We start from the raw sequence: 25,532 nt of genomic DNA, 5'->3' as shown, positions 1-25,532 counted from the left end.
GCCAAAAACAAGAAGTCAATTGAATATCCTACTCTGCCTTCAGCAATGAGACCCATGCCACATGACAACAGTCTACCAATTCCGAAACCACCAGAGGATTGGACCTTAGACGAACCAGATGAAGAAACTGCGGTACTGACAGTGACATTGACCCGGATTTTCAACCGTGTTCATCAGGTGATCCACATCTGATAACACAGTCCAGAATTGAAAGATTTGGTCAGAGATTTGGGTCTGACAAAAGCAAAAGCCGAGCTGCTGGGTTCTAGACTGCAGGAATGGTGTTTGCTGTCACCAAGTACGAAAATTTCTGTGTTTCGTGGCCAACATCATGATATAACCAAATTTTTTGTCAACAGTCAATAGTCTCTGCTTCTGTTGTTACATTGAAGGATTGTTCTTTGCCTTGGGTTGTGATCACAACCCGGAAGAGTGGTGTCTCTTCATTGATTCGTCAATGTAAAGACTGAAAGCTGTACTGCTACACAATGACAACGTTTATCCTTCATTACCTGTTGGCTATGCAGCACACATGGAAGAAACGTATGAGAATATGGAACTGTTGCTGAACCATATTCAGTATAGCAGGTACAACTGGAATATCTATGGAGATCTTAAAGTCGTAGATCTGTTACTAGGACTGCAGCTCGGCTATACAAAGTACTGTTGTTTCATCTGTGAATGAGACAGTCGTTCAAAGAGTCGCACTATTCTCGACAGAACTGGCCACTCCATAAAAAGTTAGTTCCCAGGACAGAAAAATGTGGCACATGAATCGCTTGTCGACCCAGCAAGGGCATTTTTGCCTCGTCTTCACATAAAACTGGGACTCATGAAGAATTTTGTGAAAGCACTGAACAAGGAAGGTGAAGGTTTTCGTTATTTAAGACAGATGTTCCCAAGAATAACTGACACCAATATCAAAGAGTGCATTTTTGTTGGCCCCCAGATCAGACATGTTATGAGCGACAAGCGGTTTGAAGATCTGTTAGATGGGCCCGAAAAAACTGCCTAGAAAGCCTGTCAACGTTGTTGACAATTTTCTGGGCAATAGCAGAGCCCCAAACTACATTCAGCTGGTAGACAAACTTCTCAAAGCATACAAGACAATGAAGTGTAACATGTCACTCAAGATTAATTTCCTCCACTCACACTTAAGATTTCTTCCCCGCAAATCTCAGTGCTGTCAGTGACAAACACAGCGAAAGGTTTCGCCAGGACATTGCTAAGATGGAGAAACGATACCAGGGCAACTGGAATCCGTCAATGCTTACTGACTACTGTTGGACACTGCAACATGATGCACTAGACACTGAATACAAAAGCAAATTGGGAGCAAAACACTTTTAATCTTGTTGAATTTAATAGCTTATGCGAAATATAAACATGACTAAATACGTTATTATCAGTAAACATAAATGTCTATTTCTCAGAGTTCCTATGTGATGTAGTAAAACCAAAACTATATTTATACATACCCAGTAGGTACCTGTCACAAACAAAAACTTTTCAGGAAGCAAGACTTTTCAAAAATATTGTTGTGCAGTGTTATTACTAACTGATTTATACTATAGTTAGTTACCAGAGTTGGCCTGATCTTCATCATTTTACATAACAGAACTTTTTTTTTGTATTTTGCCTTAGTTTAGCGCAGGGGTGGGAAAATTCATTCCTGGAGGGCCGCAGTGGCTGCGGGTTTTTGTTCCAACCCAGTTGCTTAATTAGAAAACAATCCTTGCCAATAATTACATTTCATGGCTTGTTAGTGCTTTAACTCTGCTATGTCAAGTCATTCTCATATCCTAGATGTTTTTTTTCCATTCTAAGGATATCATACAAATACTTTGAAGTGTAAAACGGATGGGTAATTCTCAATCCTTCACTTTTTTCTCTTCTCTTTCCTTCCAAGTATTTAATTAAACCAAATAGTGCACGATAAATACACACAGGTGTAAAGGGTAACAAGCAAAATGGATAACTGCTGGTTTCTTTTGTCATTTGCATCTTATTGCTAACAAGGAGCAATTAAAAACCAAGAATGCAGCTGTTTAAGATTTAAATAAGCAATAAGGGTTCATAATCTTAACGAGGGAGATAACTAAAATGAAGCAGAAGTGTTTCTAGAGCAATAAGTGCTTCTTATTAAGCAATTGGGTTGGAACAAAAACCTGCAGCCACTGCGGCCCTCCAGGAATGAATTTGCCCACTCCTGGTTTAGTGCATCATTTAGGTTTTTGCCACTTAATTTAAAAATAACAGCAAATGAATTGTGAAAACAAAGAGGCGGATCTAATAATGCTTCCTATAGAGGGCTCATCTTGCCTACAAATCTAACAAATCCTTTTTGAACAGCCAAAGATTACTCCAGAGGATAAGCCACAAAGGTCAATTCAAGAAAAATCAGTTGCCTCTAATTGCCTCTTTCTTGAATAAGAAGTATAATAAGATCAATTAATTTCACTTCGGGATTCTCTTTGTTAATTTTTGGAACAACTCTAAAACAACATTTATCTTTAATAAACGACTGTTTTTGATGTGTTTAACATGTCTTTAAAACACAAAGCTGGAAATATCTGAGTATATACTGTATATAAAGCTTTGCCTAACTAAGTCGGTTATTACTATTATTATCCATTCAGAGAAATACTGTGCAATAGTTTAAAAAGTATCATAATATATCATAAGCAAACCTGTTTCATTTGTCACTGAACTTCCAAAGTTCAGTATATATTACTTCAGTATTCAGAACTTCATTAATTATGCATGTATGCATTTTATGCCAGGAATTATCTCATAAATATTTCAATTAATAATTCCGCTCATAAACTTAATTAAATGAAACCATTATTAAAGTTCTCCAAGGTAAATACTCACCCATCGTATTTTCTGAGGTCAGCTTCAGTGCACAAATGGTCTCTAGCATGATTAGCATGCTCTGTTACTATGGAAACAAATGCATATAATAAGTGGCTGGTTATAACTAAGCAATTATTCTCAGAACTCATAAGCAAGCCAGCAAGTGTTGATTAACATTTATTTTATGAGATATTATTTTAAAGGTACATTTCATATTAAAAAAAAAACTTTTTGAAAAAAATAAGAAGGCCAAAAAGAACTATTCTAATAATAGTTTATAAAAGTTAAAGTGATAGAAATAATTACATTTGATTAAGGTACAATAGCAGCACAGCTATTTTATCCATTTTAAAGTCATCAAAATCTATAACCAAACTTTAGAAAAATGCTAACTAATTAAATAAGCCAGTGAATCAATTGCAGCATGTTTTCATGAACTTTAGATATAACAAACAACAGCAACAAACCAGGTGAAAATGTCTGTGAGCTGTACAGTACAGACTGAAAAAACATCTTTAAAATGAGCAACATGAGGAGACCTCAGACAAACAACATTTTGAGCAATGTGAAAATTCAGATGCTCTCTAAATGCATACTGCTGACAAGTGAGACTAAATATATATGGAATAGTGATGCTGCTTAGTGCACATTCACCTCCAGACCAGAAACAAAAACTGCAGTCAAAATTATTTGCGGAGGAAAAAAAAATCTGGGAGGTCCACAATTAATAATAACAGAAAAAGTCACAGTTCAAATCACAATTCATATCACCTCGGCCAACTCTACAACCATCTCACCACTCCTGTGCATCCTTGTGAATATTGTCATCTCGTGACACTTTAGATCGTTGCTTTAAGTTTCACCTTATTGGGCACATGTCACTCCTGTATACCAAACAACTCCTTACACAGTTGGCATATACTTACTTCCATATATTTTTTCCTGTCAATGCCAGAGTAGCTCATTTTGCATAGTTAGAACTGTTCTGCCAATTCCATCATCAGTATTGGAAATATCTAAGTCAACCCCTGTTCATAGAAGCTGACAACCCATGATACATGTTTAACAAACAAATATGCTTACCACATACTTCAAAGACTACTCACAGCAAAGCATCTTTTATAACCCTACTTCCAACAACCATTTTCTGAAGTGAATTTTCCAGCATCTTTATTAAAAACACAATGCTGACATTTACACTGTGCTTCCTGTACTTTGGCCTCCAATTATCACTTTGGATTCTTCTGTTTTCTGCTTTAGGTCGTTTCATTTTCTCTACATTGACTTCAACTTTCCCTTTGCTTTAGGAATCAGCAGAATTTTAATTTCCTTTAAATGCCTTCCATCAATGTTAACAAGCAGCAATGGACTCTATCTCAGCTGAAGTCCCACATTTACTGTAAAACTTTCACTATTCCCATGTGCCATCCTAACCACTTTGTACTGTATGCCTCTACATACCCCTGACATTGACCCTTTTATCACTGATAAAAATATGAATGTCAGTCTCACTATCTTATACTGCATCTCACTAAACACAGTTTTGGATCTACAAATGTGTAAGAGGCTCCTTTCCTGTTCTCAACATTTTGCCTAAATTTCCTGTATAGGAAATCTGGGGTGCATTGTTTATTTGTTTGGCATTAATCCCAATGCATTTACACTGATCCTGAACCTTCTTTTTTATCATCTTTGTTATGTAAGCTACACTCCCATGGATAACACCATCTTTGTACCCTGAAATTAAGAAACTTTTTTCTAATAAACAGCAATCATTCTTTCCCATACAAGAACCAAACCTGTACAGAGAGCCAGTACTTTTATATTTTTTACAAACTTAATTAAGATTAAATCTGCTGTATCCCATTACATTTTCAGACAGCTACAATAGTAATGACAAGGTCATAACCACAATGAATTTATCTTTAAAGACACATTGTCATAAAATATAACCCGATTTTTGTGTTCATTGGCTAATAATGACCATGCACATTACACAGTAAGTCAAAATTTACTACCTCTAATATTTATGTACTGCGATATTCATTATCACAAATCAATATACTGCTATAAACATTGTACTTTAATTTGAAAGTAAAAAAAAAAAAAAACATTTAAAGCCTGAACTCACCAATTACATCAGTGGTAATAGAGGCTAAGGTAAAAAGCGGGGCTACTTTCTGTTCATAAATCTTCTTGCCATGTTGTTTTCCGGCAAATGGATTAATATAGACAAGAAGGTGCCTTGGCCTGCAAGCTGTAGACCAGTTAAAAATATTGCTTGATTAAATGACACAGTAGACATTTTTATGCAAGTACATTCAGAATCAATGTATATTCGCATTTGAGTTTTTACAGATACTGGAAGTATCTGTCAAGTATACAAAGAAAGAAAACATATGCTTAAACAACACAATTAACTGTCAAAAACATTAATTAGCAAGAGACTGATGAATTGTTGAGGATTTTAAAATTTCCATTTTATGTAAGAATATTTTTTTCAAAGAGTTCAAATTATGTAAGCTTCTCTTTCTAATCTAATTGCAGGCAGCTTCACACAGCATCCATCAACTTGACCATAGGTCACATATATCATTTTGGTGTCCTGTCCCATGGCTTATAATCCTATATCACTTATATATAAAATCAATGTTAAGCTTTTTATTTTAATAAGGAACCAGGTGCTTCATGTACAAAACCTGTTTACACTCAGAAATATGTATAAGTCTTTTCTTACACATAATTTGCGGTATATAAAACACAAACTTGGGAGTGAAAAATTGGCTTAATGTTAATGGCAAATTTTGTCCATCCGCAAGTCCTACACTGACCTTTTTGGTTTTAGAATTTTGGTGACTTCAGGCAACAGGATAATAAGTTGAACAGAAAAAAATTGTGTTTCACTGTGCACTTCAAGGTCGAGTCAGTCACATTCCAAAGTTCTTGAACTACTTATATTAAAGTTAACTGACATCCTCCTTCAATACATTCGCTTTCAATGTTAATACCTAATGTATGCACTTAATGTTAATTGCCCCAGCATGTATCTGATCTGTATTGTCTATAAAAAAAAAGGTGTGCTGTATGTTGTATGACAAAACGGGCAATGGCAGCATTACAAAGAGGTCAACCATCACATACAGTATAGCATGACTCTGAAGTCTGCTTCCTACACTCCTATTTGATAACATAACAGAATAGTGGGTTCAGCCAGGCTGCCTCACAACAACCTTAGTCAGACACACTTGAGCTTCATATATTAGTTCAATATTAATTGGATTAAAGTGGTTTCTGTTTACAAAATCAAGTTTGCTCTGTGATGGTGTGTGAAGTCAATTGCGTTGATCACATTAGGAAAATCAGCAATTTTCTGAGCTTGGCTTACTCAACCTGACTGTAATGAAACTGGATGTATATGGGTAGCATTTTAATTATACCATCCCATACATCAGCACAACAAGGTTCAGGGATGATTGCGTGATTCCAAACTGGTTAGCTAATTCATACCTGTTAGTAAATGCCCTAAAGTTGTTGATATATATATACTGGAACACATCGCATGATTTCTGCATGAGGGTCTCTGTAATGTCGGATTCCATTCCATTCAGCAAAAGTATGTCAAGAAACTCTACTGGCGCTCCCTGTGAAAGTCCACACTCCACTGTTGCTTCCAGGAACCTTTTCAACTCATAACTGTCGGTAATCATGTACCAAGATGAGCCAGGTAAATGAGGACACACATTCAGCAAGGGGTTTGTGCAAAAGAGTTCTGTGCATTTATTAAAATCCAACAAATGAAAGTGCAAACAGTGCAGTGATTCAATCAGTCAATTGATAAATAAATAAATAATCCATTAAAATCAGTGACAGTCTGAGAGTTAAAATCCAGAGTTAAAAGCAGAGTAAAACAAATGCAATTATTGGGTTCTTAGTGTTCCTTCTGTGATCCCAGACAAGCCCAGCACATCTTTGCAGTAAGGAGACTGTGGAAGATTGTGGGTTCACATCCCGGTTCCTCCCTGTGTGGATAGCGCTTTGAGTACTGAGAAAAGCGCTATATAAATGTAATGAATTATTATTATTATTATTATCTTCCTCTCTGTCCTCCAGCTCAAATGACTCTAACCTTGGCTGCCTTAATTAGCATTGGCCAGACCTCTCGGGGTCAGCTGTCCTCCTGTCTTCCTTCTCGCTCCCCTGGCATATCTCAGATACCTGGGTAGGACTCGACTGTCATTGCACCTGCTCCTCAAAAGAATAATCAGCAACTCCAGAGCAAAGCATGCTCGTGCACACACAAAACTGCACTTTACCACAGATCTCTCATCATATTCCTTTATACCAATAACCATTTTCAGTGTTCTTCCATGGTTTGTAGTAAAGATGTCACTCAGGAACATGGCCAAATTTATATGGCTATTAGATCATGAATATTCAAAAAAAGACATTTTATAAGCAGCACATAGTGCTGGCAGGAGGCGACGGGGAGTGACTAAAGACACATGCATGTAATATAAGCCAGCTTAAAAGAATGGTGCTTTCTGTTTTGTGTTGAAGATGCTGCTGGGACGGCGGGTGCATGCTGCAAGGTACGATGTATCTGAGCACACGGGGAGCCTGTATAATGGTCAGTACAAGTTCCCTTGCAGGGGTTCAGCTTCATATGTCAGGGTCCTCGCAGCCTGTCCATCACTGGTGGTTTGATGAGCGGTGCACCTGGAAACATTTAAGGTAGTGCGAGAAATTGGTATCCTATATTTTAAGTAAATAAGATTAGTTACTGGAGCGAAGGCATTGGCATGTATGAGCTCAACACAGCTGCTTGCTGTATATGAGGCCTACAGGCAAATGTTTGATTTTAAACCAGAAACTCGCCCAGGGCATGTCGCGGCGTGCAAAGTAAATGCACCAGTGTCTCTAACTTCTTATATTTAAGGAGTTGCCGGCCAATAAGAGTCATCAGTGGACCTAAAGGTGAGGCAGGGATAAGCACTGCTGAGTTATAGAGGGAGCAATTGTTTTTTTTTTCTTGACAGCTTTGTAAATATCTCAGTGTGATTGTTTTTTGTGAAGGCATATTTCAATACTTAGTTGTGGGATAGTTTTCTTTTGGCATTGGTGCAATTGACTTTCTTGTGTGTATTTACACACACCTGATTTTTCTGTATTTTTCCCTTTTGAAGAACTTACTGAGCCACTTTCAACAAAAGGAAAACCGAATTTTTTTGTGTGTGTGTGTAATTTGTGAATAGAGGACTATTGGAGTGCACTGTACCTACTTTGAAAACATCCTACTTTATTTTTGGTGTTGTCCTTTTTTTATTATTTACCTTTTATTGGAGTGTCAGGGCTGGAGGACTGTGAATCAACAGCTGCCTGACACTGCTTGCTTTTGTTGTACAGCACTCTAATAATAAATTTGCACCTTTCACCCTTCGATTTTGTTCTTTGTCTGTTCTCTCCTCTAATCCTGTTCAGCTCATTATCTACCAGATGTCCAGAGTATAGGTTGGGGCCACTTTCCCACTACATGGGATATCACATGCCTTTTTTGCCTTTCGAGTGTGAGCAAAGTTTTAGCATGGAATCTAAGCAAGGTTTTATACATAAGACCCCAGCTGTATTTATTCCTCTTTTAAGAGTTACTTCAGATGTGTATAAAAGAATGGGGATGGGCTTCTGTCATAAGCTAAAATGATTTTGGTAAATGTATCATTGAGATGGAATACAAGATAAGAAACTGTCCCCAAACTCTAAGTGTGTTAATAGAAACAGAATGAGTGGTTTGCACTGTATGGATGAAGCTGATACAGGCTTTCACAAACAAAGAAACACAAGGACAAAAATACACTTTACCTCCTTCTATAGCTATAGTCTGTGATCCATTATACCAGCTTCTTTAAAACCGTAGTTTACTATTTAAAAAATCTGCCATCCACCCACATCTTTTTAAATCCATTTCATGATTATTGAGCCTATCCCTAAAGGATTCAGATACAAGTCTAGAACCAGCATTAGGTGACATGCCTACTCATTGCAGGTCACACACTAACTCAGACATTTTAGGATGTGAGAGAAAAAGTAGAATATCAGTAGAAAAAACCCACACAGACATGGAGAGAAAGTGCAAATCTCTTCATTGATAATGAGCATCTTTGGAGTTGTGCTCAAGTAACGTGTCATCATGCTGTCCCTTAATAAAAAAAAAGATTTTCAGTTTATATTGTTATTCCAGTTGAGTGGTTGTAGCTGCCTCTTTAGTTAAGTTTAAATCATTACGAATACAGTATGCTGTACATTATGAATTATATCAAAGATATTATAAAACAAGCAGTTAAAACACACAGTGCGGGCACAGGACAAACAAAAAAAAATGGTGATTAAAGAATAGCAATTAAAAACAGCTGAATATTTTATGTACATATTTCCAGAAGATAATAACTTTAACTTTCACCATAGTTTTAATGAAACATTATAGAAAAACTTGGCAAAATTTGATATTGGGATTGACTGTGGTAATTAGAGCTTGAGTGGTAAGGACTGCCACACAAGTCTATCTGTAATATTGGCACTGATGTTACATGTGAGTAAGAAATAAAGTTTAATTATAACTGAAGTCAGCATAAGCTGCATTACCCAAGGGCATTCATCTGCACAACTATTTGTCATACTGTCCAATGATCTGATCATTTTAATGAATTATCAAATATAACCAAGAATAGCTAGCTAATTATATTTCATTCTGAATGCATGCTTCAAATGCCATAATTTATTTTGAAAAAAAAAGCCATTTAATCGATAAAAATAATAATAATAAATAATAACCAAGTGCCTTGTTAAAAATAACAGCTGAGTGACAGCATTGCAACAACTTACTGAGTAATGAAATGCGTTCACCCAGTGATTGGACCCACTGATGACACAGGAGCAGATCATTACTATAGAAACTTGCACTTCTATACCGCCAGCGGTGATGTCCTCTTCTTTCAACATAAAACACTAAAAAAAAATAAAATTCAGTGAAAAACTTAATCTCTCTTAAATTCCTGATGGTGTCATTTATTGTATCTTTGCCTGCCAGACTATAATCTGTGTATATCATTTTCTTTTTTTAAATTGAAGGCACCACAAAACACCACAAGACACTATTAGCAAGAAACTACAACTTCCTTACAGGGCATTACATTTACCATAAAAAACACTACACCATGTGAATGGATTACAACCACAGTGTAAGAAGCTACAAAGCACAGTATACATAGTGTGAAACTGCTGTGGTGATTTGGTGGAATCATAATGCTGGAGCTTAACATCAACTGTACATTATCTTGACTCACCTTCTGAAAAACATTTCCTCCAAAGTAAAACAGCAAGGTGTCACAATCTAAAGTTTGCTAATAGGCAGTATATTGTTAACTGTATCAAGGGCATGTACTGTATGGCTGTTCTACATATAAAAGCTACATGCTTTATATATACTGTATATGCACTATAACAAATAAGTTCAGCAGCCATCCTTCTTCATGCCTCGTTCCTTTTGGTTATGTCTCTAAAGTCTTTAAGTTGTTTGCAGCATAGAACAGAGTGTTCTTCTACTAAAACATCTATAGTTCTTCTCCAAAAAAAAAGGAAAAAAAAAAAAAAACTTTGAACAGGAGAAATTTCCATTGCTGTTTTACAAGTCAACCAAAAACAATAATGATATTTTTACATACCCAAGGGTCTTTTTCAAATAATTCATAAAAAGTGTTATTTTAACACATGACACATATAATGTATAAACTGAAAATAAGCAAGAAAGAAAACATATATGGTATACATGGTCACAGTACCAATAATTGGTCATAGCAAAGTAATAAACTGAGGTCTTCAGCTGTTCCTTACACCTCAATGAGTGCATCAATCTCAACAACAGACCTATGAATTATATCTAATGAATGTGTAACAGTCTTAAATGTGTGAAAGTTAGGATCCCGCTGAATCTGCAAATTGTTTTAATGGTGAATTCCCATTCTATGTATTTCATGATTAATCCAGTGTAGACCCATTTTTTGCTTACTACTTGTATTGTTTTGATTTGCTAATATGTTTTTTCAAAATACAGATCATAATTGTATTCCCCACAGGTTATTTATGACTGTTCACTGTAAATAAGTTCAACTCTAAATATTTATTTTCTTTTCATTTAAATTGACACCCTGCTTATTTTTCTGTTTATATGTATTTTCTTGAAGATGAAGCATACGCAGGTTGCAACAAAAAAGTGCATGTATGACTGTTGAAATATCCCTTTCAAGTAGTACTACCCATATGGGAAGTATTTTGTGCAAAAAAGGAAATAAAATTTTAAATTATAAAATGAAAATGCAATTTCTCTTTTGCAATTTCATTATCAACGTCTGCATGCAAAAATGCTGCAAAAATTAAAATAAACCCACTTGCAATTTAATTTTCAAAGTCTGTGCACAAGAATGGTGCAAAAAATAAAATAAAAATGAAATAACCCTCATTTTCAGCCAGAACCGCAATGAAGCTGCAAAAATGAAAGGAAAAATGCAAATAAACACTGGTGCCACCTGCTGCTCATTGAATTTTCATTTTCCACTTTGCATTTTCATTTTCAAGTTCTCAACATGCAAATAGTGAGAGTCAATGGGCAGGGATAAGGCTTCAGCATAAAACAAAATCATATTTGGAAGGTACTGGCCACTTCTAATAAGATGAAAAGTGGTGTGCAAGAATCACAGATGACAACTTTTTCAGATTACAGAATTATGTCCTTAGTGAAGAAGAACCCCTTCACAACATTTAACCAAACTAAGAACACTCTCAGGGAGGCAGACCTATCATCGCCAAAGTCTACAATCAGGAGAAGACTTCATGAAAGTAAAACAGAGGGGCAAACCACTGATAAACCTCAAAGATAGGAAGGACAGATTAGACTTTGCCAGAAAACATTTTTAAAAGCCTTTCCAGTTCTGGAACAAATTTCATTGGACAAAGGAAACTAAGAACAATATATTCCACAATGCTGGAAAGAGATGAGTACGGAGAAGAGAAGAAATGGCTCATGATCCGATGCATGGCTGTGAATGGAAGTCAGTCACTAGTGTTTATTGATGATATGACTGCTGGCTGGACGAGCAGGATGAATTCTAAATTGTATAGGTCTATACTGTCTGCTCAGATTCAGCCAAATGCTGCAAAACTGATAGGATGATGCTTCACAGTACTGATGAACAATGAGCCAAAACATACTGCAAAGACAAACCAAGTGCTTTTCAAGGCAAAGAAGTGGAATATTCTTCAATGGTCAAGTCCAGGGGTGGGCAAATTCATTCCTGGAGGGCCGCAGTGGCTGCAGGTTTTTGTTCCAACCCAATTGCTTAATAAGAAGCCCTTATTGCTCTAGAAACACTTCTGCTTCATTTTAGTTGTCTCCCTCGTTAAGATTATGAACCCTTATTGCTTATTTAAGTCTTAAACAGCTGCATTCTTGGTTTTTAATTGCTCCTTATTATCAATAAGATGCAAATGACAAAAGAAACCAGCAGTTATCCATTTTGCTTGTTACCCTTTACACCTGTGTTTATTTATCGTGCACTATTTGGTTTAATTAAATACTTGGAAGGAAAGAGAAGAGAAAAAAGTGAAGGATTGAGAATTACCCATCCGTTTTACACTTCAAAGTATTTGGATGATATCCTTAGAATGGAAAAAAAAAATCTAGGATATGAGAATGACTTGACATAGCAGAGTTAAAGCACTAACAAGCCATGAAATGTAATTATTGGCAAGGATTGTTTTCTAATTAAGCAACTGGGTTGGAACAAAAACCCGCAGCCACTGCGGCCCTCCAGGAATGAATTTGCCCACCCCTGGTCAAGTCAATTAACTGACCTCAACCCACCTGGACATGCATTTCACTTGTTAAAGACAGAACTAATGGCAGAAAGTCTAATGAACAAGCAGCAACTGAAAACCGTTGTAGTAAAGGCTTGCCAAAGTATCACAAGAGTGGAAGCCTAGCACTTGGAAATGGCAGTGGGTTACAGATTTCAGATAGTCATTGACTGTAGAGGATTTTCAACCAACTATTGAAAATGATCTTTACATTTATGATTAGGATAGTTTTTCCAAATACGTTTGAGCCCCTGAAAATAGAGGGATCGTGTATAAAAATATCTGCCTTTTCCAAACAGCTCATATAACATATAATCTTCCAACAGGATAATGACCCAAAAGACATAGTTAAAAGCACCCAAGGATGGCTAAGAATAAAACATTGGACTATTCTGAAGTGGCCTTATATGACCCTGATTTGAATTGTATCTCTGGAAAGAACTGAGTCTATTTTTTGTTAAATATTTTTTCAGTTTTAACTTATTTCAGAGACAATTGTGGGTTCTTATTTTTTCATGGAGGGATACCAACCAGTTTGTCCACATCTGTAGAGTACATGAACTTAACACAGAAATTCTGAGCAATCTACTAAAATATGCCCATGGAGAAAAAAACAATCACAGTAGTATTTCCAAAAGTTTTCTGAAGTTGTTGTTTAATGTAATATCAAGTTCACCATAACCACATATTAAAGTTTAAAACCTGCAGTGTGAAATCATAGTTAAAAAGCATTAGCTAGCAATCATTCTTTGTGGAGTAAAGTGACACCAAGGCAAAATGACAACGAATCATTGGTCAACTCACATCTGTTAAAAATACCCTTTGAACAGTAGTTGTAAAACCAAAGAATGTACAAACAGAAATGCAATACAGTGATCCCCCGCTATATCACGGTTCAACTATTGCGCCCCCACTATATCGCGGATTTTTCTGTAGAACATATATAACATTTAAGCAATACAGTAAATCATTAAATATACATACATTGTACACTACGGTAGACTAAGCGTTTCGTGTTACAGTACCCAGATGATTTCTTACAAGGCCAATTATTGGATGAAAGAGGAGACTTAACCAATCACATCGGGATTTTCATTCTCTTGGGCTCTGATTGGCTGCTGCTAACGTGGTGTAATCTCGCAAGAATAGTGAGCGTGGGTCCCCGACACATCTCAGTTCTCTGCGTTTCGCTTACCTTGCTTATGGTCCAATTGTTGTGAGCAAACTTTTTGTGAACTTTTCTTTTTGTTTTAAGCCCTATGATGGCTTCCAAGCGCCCTGCATCTTCTAAGCCTTCTGGTAGTAGAGAGCCTAAGCACCAGAGGAAGAGCTTGACTATTCAGTAGAAGGTAAAACTCCTAGATATGCTTCGGGAAGGAAATTGTTATGCGAACGTCGCTTGCTATTACGGCTTGAATGAATCAACAGCATGCTACATTATTATTATTATTATTATATTATTATTATTATTATTATTATTATTATTGTGTTACTCATATCCTTAGCCCGACATCCGCATATTATGTGTGTACAGTGTGTTTTAATAAGTTTACATGTGTTTAAAGCATGTGGGAGGGGTACTTTAAGGCTTAAACTATTAAAAAATGTTTATTTATATGGTCTTTCTATATCGTAGATTTTCACCTATTGCTGATGGGTCTGGAACGTAACTTCTGCGATAGGCAGGGGATCACTATATCATCTATGTATGCATGACCACCTACCTGCTTTGTCCATAACATTCTGAAGGAGACACTCACTTTCCTTTGTTTTTTGTTCCAGGATCAATGAAAACATTCTGTGTAATACAAAATTTCTGCAGGAAACATGTCATCCTACTTTATCACTTACAGATCCACAATTAAACTAAAACTGAATACTAAATTATTAACGTGGAATTGAAAAGAAACATGTATTGGCATTAAAATGGCATCTATTTAGCAAAATTAAAATATACATTGTGACTGCCTTCTCCAATGCCTCAATGCAGCAAATCTGTGATACTAATAACTACAGACAGCCAATGGATAACTAAAAGTATAATATATTGTATGCACAAGAAAATTAGCATTTCTTACCAGTGAATCCATTAATTTTGGTTTCATCATTTGTGTCTTTTCTGACTTTTGCTTTTTGAACAGAAATGATCTCTGAGACTGGCACAAAAGGCGTTCCTTAAAAAAAAAATATTTCATTATTACAAATTTTTAGGCATAAGAAAATCATAATTGATATTACAATAAATGTGCTTGATATTTAAACATACTTAAGCAAACAATTAATTTTATTCAAGATTGATTATACCTTTCTAGTACTATGACTATGGCATGGGGGTTTGCTGCGTGGAGAGAGCTTTGAGAAGTGAGAAAGCGCTATATAAATATAAAGAATTATTATCTTAACATCCCTTAGATCTATGTTGCCAGTAGATGTGTGTTCCTGATAGAGTTGCCCACATTAAAGCCTCCCAACACAGTCTCAAAGCAAAGGAAACTTCTCTAAGAACAGAGACCACTTCCTGCAATCAGGCACCAGTAGGGAATGCTGGTGAGAGCCTGATGGCAGGGACAGCTATGTAGAACAGTTGGGCTCAGTCATAAAATGCTGCAGAGTTGTTATTTGGGCACATTACTCAGAAGATTATTATTATTAAGGTGAAGGGTGAGGCACAAGTGAAACTACAGCTGAGTGACAGGAAAGAGTGGGAGTGATTCAGGCATGACAGACTTTGGGAATGGACACTGACTTTGAGGTCGAGAAATGTCACATCTTTGTTAGTGAAAGAGCCAGACACTTTGTAGGAGGTTTAAAATACTAATTAGCAAAAGTCAGACCCATTCTATGCATTAGCTCTGGAACCATACTTCTCAAATAAAGGCTGCCACTGTTCTACTCTGGAAATACCCCATAGGAGGAACATAGGGTGGGTGCGGAGATACACACCAAGATCCTGACTAGGCACCATAAAAGTTACAAACTCGCACCCAAGATCCTGACTAGGCACTATATAAATTACAAACTGAAGAGTTCACAAGTACACAAAATTCCCAAAATGCTTACTAATGGGGAAAATACAATCAAAAACGCAACTAGTTACACAAAGGGCAACGTAGTATCTTTATAATAAGAATGTTTATTTTTCAAATGCTCTGTTGAATAAAAACAACCTTTGAGGAGCACAAAGAAACAGAAGGCAATGCCTTCAAAAAAAGGCAATTCTAAAAGCAAACACAGTCCTAATATGAAATCAAAGGATTAATTGAAAAAAAATGCACAGAGGTTAAAAAAAAATCACAAAAAGCACAACAGTAAAAATCCGTGGAAATATGCAACACTACAAGCGCATTCAAAATGAACCTAAAGGGACTGTGGGTTGTTCCCATATTCACACAAGGTCAGTACTTTGACAGTGATTGGCTGTAAGCCCCCCTCTTGGGGGACCATCCACAAAACCCACAGAATATAAAGGAAGATACACAGAAATGTGGAAACTAAATGACCAACAATATTAAAATAAACAAGGGAATCAAAATTAACCAAACAGGCATAAACATCACATTTGAACCCCAGCCAGGGAAGGAACCCTACCTGAAAAATGACAATACAACTGCAGTTTCTTCCACTGGGCAAAGAATGCTACCCAAAAGTGAATTCAAATTGTACAGAGAAAACCTCTGAATGTTGTTCACAAGTATGCAAGCTAAGGCTAGATTAACCCAATTGATTCCTACGCCAACCCAATTTTGTTAAAACAACACAAAAGTGGGGAAAAGTAACTTAATGGAGTGAAAGTAGGAAGAGAATAACAGTGATATCAAAAATAAAATGGAAACAAATAAATTTTTGAGCCCAAACCAAAACAAAGGAGAACCAACTCCACATTCCAAGCTATATATAGGGTGATCCAGATCTAACTATGCAACTTTTAATGCAATAATTGCATAATTAGATCTGGACCACCATGTATAGCCACACCATTTCATAACAGTTAAAAGAAGAATAACATGACAGCTTGTCATATAAGACAAATAAATACCATATAACTAACTTTAGGAACTTGTTTGAAACATAAAGGTCATAACCATGACCCACAACAGGTCTTAACCTGCCCATATGTTACATTGCTTTCAACATCTGTGTAAATCAAAATGTATCACAGCAGTATCTTACAAATACAAGTAACTGAGCAGACCCACTTATATCAGTTGATTCATCTAACTGGAGTTCAAATTTTTCACTCTGCAAGAATCGCTGAATCAAGTAACCTTTAATGTCTTGTGTCAGGTCATCAACGCATCACACAACTACATCACACAGAAAGGGAGATATTTTTTCCAAGGCAGCAATGAAATTGCCATGCGTGACTTTTTATGACTTTACTCTTTGCAATGGCAGCTTGATGAATGAGGCTCTCACCAATTGTGTAGGCCTTTTTGCACTTACCTATTACGAAGTCAGGGAGAAAGACTTTGCACAGGCTCAAAGAGGTTCCTGCAAGCCATTTGACTGCTCAGGAAGAATAGATGGAAGATTGACTGTGATATTCTCAGTAACTTTGGGAAAATGATGAATTCAACTATGGATTTTCTTGAGAAGTGGAAGGAGCACACTATGGATGTACCCTCTTCGGAGGAGGCAGTGGCAGAAGCATTGTATCAGATTTTCTCTGTGTCTGAGGTTACTGCAGTGATTAAAAAAGCACTACCACTGGAATAGATGAGATATGAGAAGAAATGTTCAATCAGAATCAGATCTGGGGTCTGGAAAACAGCACTAATTTTACAGTGCTAGCGAAGAACTGTATTTAAAAATCTGTCTTTAGCAAACTGTGGAACCAGAAGTAGAGCAGTAGGCTAATCTATTCTAAATTCATTTTAAAAGCTGTGATTTGGAAAGCAGCAGTCTGTCTATTTTACTAACAATGCAAGCTATCCATTCAAAAAAATGAACAAGCTTAACCTAGGAGTGATACATAAAAATAAATCTGTAAAACAGAGAAATACCACATAGCATTTGTTATATCTCTCTATTATAAAAAAAAAAAAACTTGTGACAAGACGTGATCTTTTGAAGAGAGACAGATTAGAACAGAGACAGAGAGTCAGAGAGACACTTTCACGTCCAGCGACACCGTCAAGTCACGTCATACTTACATCCTTTGGAAACAATTCACGCCGTACTTACAAACATTTTCAAACATGATCACGGTCATCTAACCTCTCAGTTGTTGACACGCACTACTTACAACCATTTTCAAACAAGGACATGGACATCTAACCACTCAGTTACATTATTAATGTGTATCTAAAAGTCGAAGCTAATATTCTCTTCTTTATTAACTCTTTTAGGGCTAATTTTTTTTTTTTTCTTTTCTCCCAGGGCTGAATATTTTTCCAAAAACTAACATTTTTTAAAAAAGAACACAAAGCAATTTAATCAATTTAACATATCAAATCAACAAAAAATATTTACTTTTGACAAATGTTACTGTCTTGCATGTTGTATGAGCCTGCATACTATATGATTTCACATACATATCACATACATTTTACACAGCAAAGTCCTGCAAAGTCTGATCTCGCTCAAAGCAGCCAATTTCAGTCATTGCCACATTGCACTCCTTACAATATGTGTTGCTTTGATGCCTATTTTTCAATTGTCTGTTGCTGCACTTTCTCACATATATTGTTAGTGTGTAATGTAGAGAGACAAGTCACCCATTTGCCATCGTGCTATGCCACTGCCACCAAGTTTTCTGCCTGCATGAAAACCGTATTGTCACCTCTTTTCATCTTCTGAAACTTTATGAACTTTATGTATGGCATTATAGCCTGGCTCACCCCATGGGATTTGCTTCTGTTTATTACAGAAATAAATAAAACTTTGCAGCAGCACATACCTATCACCACGCTGCATAACCTGTCCAAAGCCACCAGGGGACAAAACACGTTTGGACCAATGCTCCCTGAAGTTATATCACCAGTTCTGTCCCATCTCTATTTGTAATGCCACAGCGCGCTTCATCTCGTCTTTTGTTGTGGGTTTCCACTTTGAAAAACGAGAATGCGATGCAAACGCAGCCCGCGATTCAAACAAATTCTCTGCCTACCTGTTTGTTTCGTCTGACAGTAGCTGAAAAGCAGCATCAGGAGAGAGCAGCCTGAAGTACAGCAGCTGGTGATCTGTCGTGTCCAACTGCAAGCCATGCCGTCTTGTAAACTCCGGTAGCCAGATCGGCTCTCAACGGATCAATGTCTGTGTATTTATCTCAAGCGAACCTTGCCGTAGATGCATCGGCTGCGCGAAGGTGCTCAACTGGCAGCAGATCCGCTGGCGCGGCATCGGCTGGTGTTTGATCAGCTGATGCCGGCTTCTCACTCTCTTGCTCGATCTCCTGATCATTGTCAATAAAATCCGATTCTGAAAAATCAGAGTCCGACTCCGCGATAATGCGCAAAACATCGTCTGCCGAGTGTTTTCTTTTCTGCACTCGCTTCGCTCCCTTTCACATGTCGATGCCATCTTGCCATTGTTTACATTTCGCAACTCACGCACACGCAAGGATTAGTTGCCGAGTCAACGAGTCTAGCATTCCTCCAAGCACAGAGGGAATGCCTGTGACGTGACAGTGAGATTTGTCGCCATTAACAGCTGATTGTCGCCCCCTATCCCTGGATGTCGACTTTTGTCGACATTCGCCTTCAACCCCTCCTGTCGACAAAAGTCGACATCCGCCCTAAAAGAGTTAAGTTTTTTAACCAAAACTTAGAACGGAACATATGCAAGATCTAATTGATCACGTTCAAAATTCAAATCTCAATAGTCCAGACAAATTCAAAATAGGTAAAGCAAGTAATATTACCATCATCATATCAGGGTAGTCCAAGAGCAATGCAATGCAATGCCAATATCCCGAACTATCAGTCGGCCAGATTTATTTACTACAATGACGTGCAATCCATAATGGCCAGAAATTTGCAGATTCTTGAGAACAATCAGCTCTGGATATTCCCACATTCATAAGTAGATTGTTTTATCAGAAAGTCTTATTTTTATTGAATGAACTCAAAACGGTGTTCGGTCAAATCAGAGCATACATTTACACAATCGAATTTCAAAAATGGGATTTGCCTCACATGCATTTATTGATTACTTTTCAAAACAAATAATTAAATGCTGCTGCTGTAGATCGCTTTGTCTGTGCTGGAATTCCAAACAGAGAAACCTATCCTGAATTATGGTACAAAAGCGTTCGTTCAAACAACAGATATGACTAAGGCTGGCTTTCCTGATTATCGCCAAAGAGATAATCGTCATGAACAACACACTTGGCACGGAAAGAAAGATGGTAAAATTGGGATGCTCGATATTGTACCATATAACCCGTATTTGCTCAAACGATTCGATTGTCATATTAATGTCGTGTATTTTGCATCGGTTATGAGTATTAAGTACATCTACAAGTTCATTCATAAAGGGCATGATAGAGTATGTGTACCTTTATCAAAAGAACAGTCTCAGGGTGAAGTTCAAGCATATTTAGATACTTGGTACGTCAGTGCAATGGAAAGTGGGTGGCATTTAATGGAATTGCCAATGCATGGTTGAGGTCATTCTGTTGAATTATTACTGATTCATTTACCAGGTCAATGGAAGACCATAAAAAATGATATCAGAGAAGTTAATTCCAAATATTGTTTTCACTGAAGTTTTAAAGTAAAAGTGAACATAATGCATATGTAACAATTCCCATGAAAAAAACAATCTCTTTAAATTGTATTTCCAAAAAAACAAACCCAGGGGTTGGCGAGCGAAGCCCCCTAGTAATATTTAAATTAGGGTGAGAAAATACAAACATATTTTCCTTTATATTCAAATGTTAGTTTTTGGCTTTGAAGAAGTTTTTTTTTTATTACATTAGCATTATATACAAACTGTAGCATTTAATCTGGCAAACCTAGTTTGGAATGGTGGTCTCTACTCAACCTCTATGGGAAAGCCAGGGTACTGGAACAGGAACTCATATCCAGAATGAATATTTGAGGGATCATGAGAATTTTCAAATTCTCTCTACAGAATCCTGTGTGAGGTGCTTCAAACATATGGAGTACTGGAGCAATCAACATTGTAAATAAACTCCAACAAGACTGCAACTTATATGATATGTTTAATGATTTTCATAGACAGGATATCAAGGTGCACCAAAGGATTAGACAGCATCCAGCATGGAAACCGAAGGATTGTATTTTTGCAATTTGGAGATTAGGTTGTCCCCTTGACCTCATATACTGTAACTGTAATCTCCTCCACTTGTTGTCTCCAGGTTAGCCATTGCCATGAACGGAAGTACCTCGGTCAGAGTAGACTTGATCCAGACATTGACTAACAAACTGGTGCAGTACAGTGCAGTGCCAGCTGTTTTCAAATCATTGCATCAAAACAAGGAGGTAAAGCGGGCTAAGTATACAGAAGATGTTGTTTAATATCTAGTCAGTATATATCCTTATTCTCAAATATCAAACACACTGGGTAGGGACAAAAAGAATGAGATTACATGTAAAAGTAGACAAAATTGGGTTCCTGTGTATAGTTTTGCTAGGCTCACTGTGTGTTATGAGTTCAGCAATCCAAGAGAGTCTTGGAATACAACCGTTACTTCTCCAGATCAAGAGGAGTCAGTTGAGGCGGTTTGTAGGTTAACTGCCACTCACTGGAGATGTACAAGGGATGACAAATAAGGTGAAAACTAAGGGTAGGACACAGGACATGTTGGAGGGATAATATTAGCAGTTTAAAATAGTTTCTGAAGATTAGGTTTTCTTCTTAACCCACCTCAGTGTGTCACTGTTAGATAGTATATAGGCAAGCTGCTGTCTTGTGGCATCAGACTATAATTCATGAAAGACATCTTTTATTATATCAGATATGATGTAAATGATGAAAAACATAGATATATTCAGTATATATTCATTTTTGACTTGTTTAACGTAACATCCTCCAATGTACTTAGTTCAATTCAATGTTACAGGGAGCTAGCAGCTCTGGATGCAGTGCTACAACAGTTCATCACAAGATTTGCTCACAAACACCTGCACTCCCACTCACAGTGGCTAACTCTGGAATTACCAAATATTCTGGCCTATAACTGCCAGAATCATCAAAATCTCTTTTTTCTGTAATAGGACATTTGGTAGATTTCCCACCACTGGAAATCCCAAAGTACACAAACATTTATTTAAAAAGGATGTTTTGAGTAAGTTTATGATTATTGGCTTCTTTGAGTATTTCTGGGTAAATGCTTTCTGGTCTGGATGATTCATTATAACAAGTAAGCCCGCGATTCGCTAGCGAATCGGAAATTCAAGAATGGCAATCAGTTTCTGTTCTGTCCGATATCTGGATGGATGACATATCATGCAGGGTGGGTGAGTCTAGGGAAATGTCATTTAATTACATAAGCATATCTGTAGTAAAGCGGTCTCGTTTTGTGGAGACGTGATTCCATTGCCTTTGCTGACACCGACTGCTGGCAGAGTGGAGCACAGCAAGTTCAATTTATAGGTTGTGGTGTTCGTGTGCCAGCCACTGAGTCTGGGAAGCCGCTGGGTTAGAGTCTATGACTGTCATGTGATCTATATCACTGGCACAGTGGATTAGAGCAAGTGTAGTTCACAGGTTGTGTTGTTTGGGCTCCACGTACTGACTCTGGGAAGCCGCTGCGTTTTGGGAAGCTGCTGCGTTTGACTCTGGGGCGGGCGCCACGGCGCATTACGTTGTGTTATTTGGGCGCCACCTACTGACTCCAGGAAGCCGCTGCGTTTGACTCTGGGGCGGGTGCCACCGCGTTTTGGGACGCCGCCGTGTTTGACTCTGGGGCGGGTGCCAAACTGAATGACCGTTATGTGATCTACATTACTGGCACAGTGGATTAGAGCAAGTGTAGTTTACAGGTGGCGGGCTCATTGCAGTGCGGCAGTGAGCGTGACATCCGGTTTACAACCTTCTCATCCATATTACTAACCTTTCTGTGGCTGTGTCGTTAGCTATGGGCGGGCTCGTTGCAGTGCGGCAGTGCGCGTGCACTTCGATGCGCCCTGTGTCCATAACCTTCGGTTAGTAATATGGATAATAAAAAAAAACTGTAAACACATGGGTGTTGATCTGAGAATTTGACTTCTTAGTAAATTTTCAGTAAAGCATGATAAATGTAAACTAAATTTACAGCAATAACTTGCCTGGAAGTGGGCTGGAAGCTGTATTTTCACTCACAGATGACTTTCATGTTTTAGAGCTTTTGACTTATAATCTTTACCTTCAAAGAATGGTCTAACAGTATTCAATTGGTAAAACACCTCAGACACAGACACACAAAAAAAAAAACCTGGTGTCGGCCAGTGCTGAACTTTTTAAATTTTACTGTACTTATTTGTAGTGTTAATCAGTGAAGTTCGCCAAAATGTTTTTGACAGAGGATATGCTGCATCCACTTGTTACCTTGTTCTCCGAATATTTTCCTGTAAATTTGCCTTGCGGTTAACAGATATGAACATTTTTTTTTCTAAGCCTCATGATGCTTTGTGAGACCAGCAGGATAGTACAAAGTTGTAGCAGCCATAATCAGAAATTTCATGCTTGCATGCGTTAAGATACCTGTTGAGCTGCTGTTTTGTCTTGGTAGAGTTCTATATTACTCTATTTCCCCTTTTGTATTATTAATGTGTAGCTATTGTCAGAATGTCTCAAATCCCATAGACATACCAATGTTTATTAGGTAACTTCTCCCTACCTTCCCTTCTACATCCATAACCTCAGGCAATAATATAGAGTAAAAGATAAACAGGAGTTAAGCTACAACTTTAAATAATGTGTTATTCGTCATATTCATATTTGCTATTTGAGGCACAATCACGCAGTAGCTAGCACTACTGCCTCACAACTCATTCAGATCACATTTTTGGCCACAATAATCAGTCCAGCATAATTGGCAAATATTTCCCTAGGCCTCAGGGACAGTTAAAACACTCAACTTTTTTCAGTTTCTCTGTCCCCATTGCCTTCAATGCACTTCAGAGTCACTTTGGGTGAAGCAAACACTACAAGGTTCGATCATTACTAGTTACAAGTTGTACAGTATATTTTATACTCTACTGTATTCTTCTTTGCTCTGTAAAGTGTCTTGAGATGGTAATTGTTAATGGTGCTATATAAAATAAGGACAAGTTGACTGTGGCTTAATGAACACCAGTTTGTGTATATATTACAATTCATAACTATTAAAATAAAAACACAATAAAATAACTTGTTGTCATTAGCTTTTGTTGTGTTTTACTGAGGCACTTATATAGATAAAGCGTAAACTGGTAAAAATTAATTTAGTGTTATTTGCTTTCTGCAAGTGATCTCTCACTTCATTCATCAATGTTTTACTTATGTGCTCACATAATGCAGAGAAGCAGGACTAAGTAGGGACACTGGAGCCTGTCCCAGCCAGGAAGTAATTTAATGTGGACTGTATCAATTTCAGCACAGGTGCCCCTCGAGGCAGTGTGTTTTCCCCCCTATTCTATTCCCCTTACACCAATGACTATAGGTTCCCTCACCTTTCGTTAAAACTCATTAAGTTTGCTTATGACACCACCATCGTTTGACTAATTACTAATGGAAATGAAACACCGTATCGAATGGAGGTGACTCATCTTTTGTCTTGGAGTGCTACAAATAACCTAGTACTCAATACCAGGGAGACAATAGAAATGGTAATTGACTTTTGCAATCATCAGTTACAACCCTACCTACTTGAAATTAATGATTCAACAGGCAAAATGGTGGAATCCTTCAACTTTTTGGGCACACCTATCACAAATACTCTCAGCTAGGATATTAACATCATTTCCGACACTCCAAAAATAAATTACAGTGCGACGTGAAGTCTTCTGAAAAAATAACTTGCTGCGCTCTTCCATCTGTTGCAGACCTGCATACATCTAGTTTTATGTACCATGTCAAAAGGATGACCACTGATTCATCTCATCCTGGTCATCATTTATTCCTAGCTCCCCTCTCATAAACACGTTAGGTCAATTACAACTAAAACAAATACACATCTAAACAACTTTTTCCTAGAGCCATAGCCCTTGCAAACTAGTAATTTAGCCCATCTCACTCACTTATTAATTTGTTCTTTCATATACTATATGAAGGTGTGAGTGTGTACAGTATATACGAGGGGAAGTCAAAAAGTAAAGGGACATTTGAGAAAAGGGGCATTTATTCTAATGATAGAAATGTGAAACATACCTTATTTTTCTACATAACCTCCCGGGACTTCAATGCACTTTTCCCAACGTTTCACAAGTTTTTTGATTCCATCGGAAAAAAAGTTTTTCGGTTGCATCTGCAACCAATTTTGCACCGCATCAATGACTTCTTCATCACTTGCAAATCTTCTTCCCCTTAGCGCTTCCTTTAATGGTCCAAACATATAAAAATCGCTTGGAGCCAGGTCTGGTCTGTATCCATTCTCCATTCGTAGATCTTGCTTCGCGATAAACAGTTGTCACCATACTGTGCTTGCATTCGACGAATAATGTTCACAGGTTTAACACCTTCCACAAACAAAAAGCGAATCACTGCCCTCATTTCCTCCTTGGTGCAGATCGACAATGGAGCTGTCATGTTTAACAGTCTGCTACACTCCAACGAATAACGCGGGAATAAGAGTTACATGTTGTATAGAAGTGTTGGTGACTACACTCATTCAGCGCTGGATACGA

The 25,532-nt window shown here is 37.3% G+C and overlaps 1 protein-coding gene across 1 annotated transcript in view; it reads right to left on the bottom strand.

Annotated features, from left to right (window-relative positions):
* cerk (ceramide kinase) overlaps positions 1-25,532 on the bottom strand; it is a 191,243-nt gene that overhangs the window by 76,665 nt on the left and 89,046 nt on the right. The window contains exons 3-6 of the mRNA XM_051935160.1: positions 14,838-14,933; positions 9,733-9,855; positions 4,988-5,113; positions 2,875-2,941 (exon numbers count right to left, since the gene is read on the bottom strand). Coding sequence (XP_051791120.1) covers positions 2,875-2,941; positions 4,988-5,113; positions 9,733-9,855; positions 14,838-14,933 — 412 coding nt within the window. The remainder of the gene's footprint in view (positions 1-2,874; positions 2,942-4,987; positions 5,114-9,732; positions 9,856-14,837; positions 14,934-25,532) is intronic.

Source organism: Erpetoichthys calabaricus, chromosome 1 (assembly GCF_900747795.2).
Source record: "Erpetoichthys calabaricus chromosome 1, fErpCal1.3, whole genome shotgun sequence".
In the NCBI taxonomy this organism is placed as follows: domain Eukaryota; kingdom Metazoa; phylum Chordata; class Cladistia; order Polypteriformes; family Polypteridae; genus Erpetoichthys; species Erpetoichthys calabaricus.
Note: the sequence above shows the minus strand (reverse complement) of the source record. Positions and strands in the feature narration are given on the sequence as shown.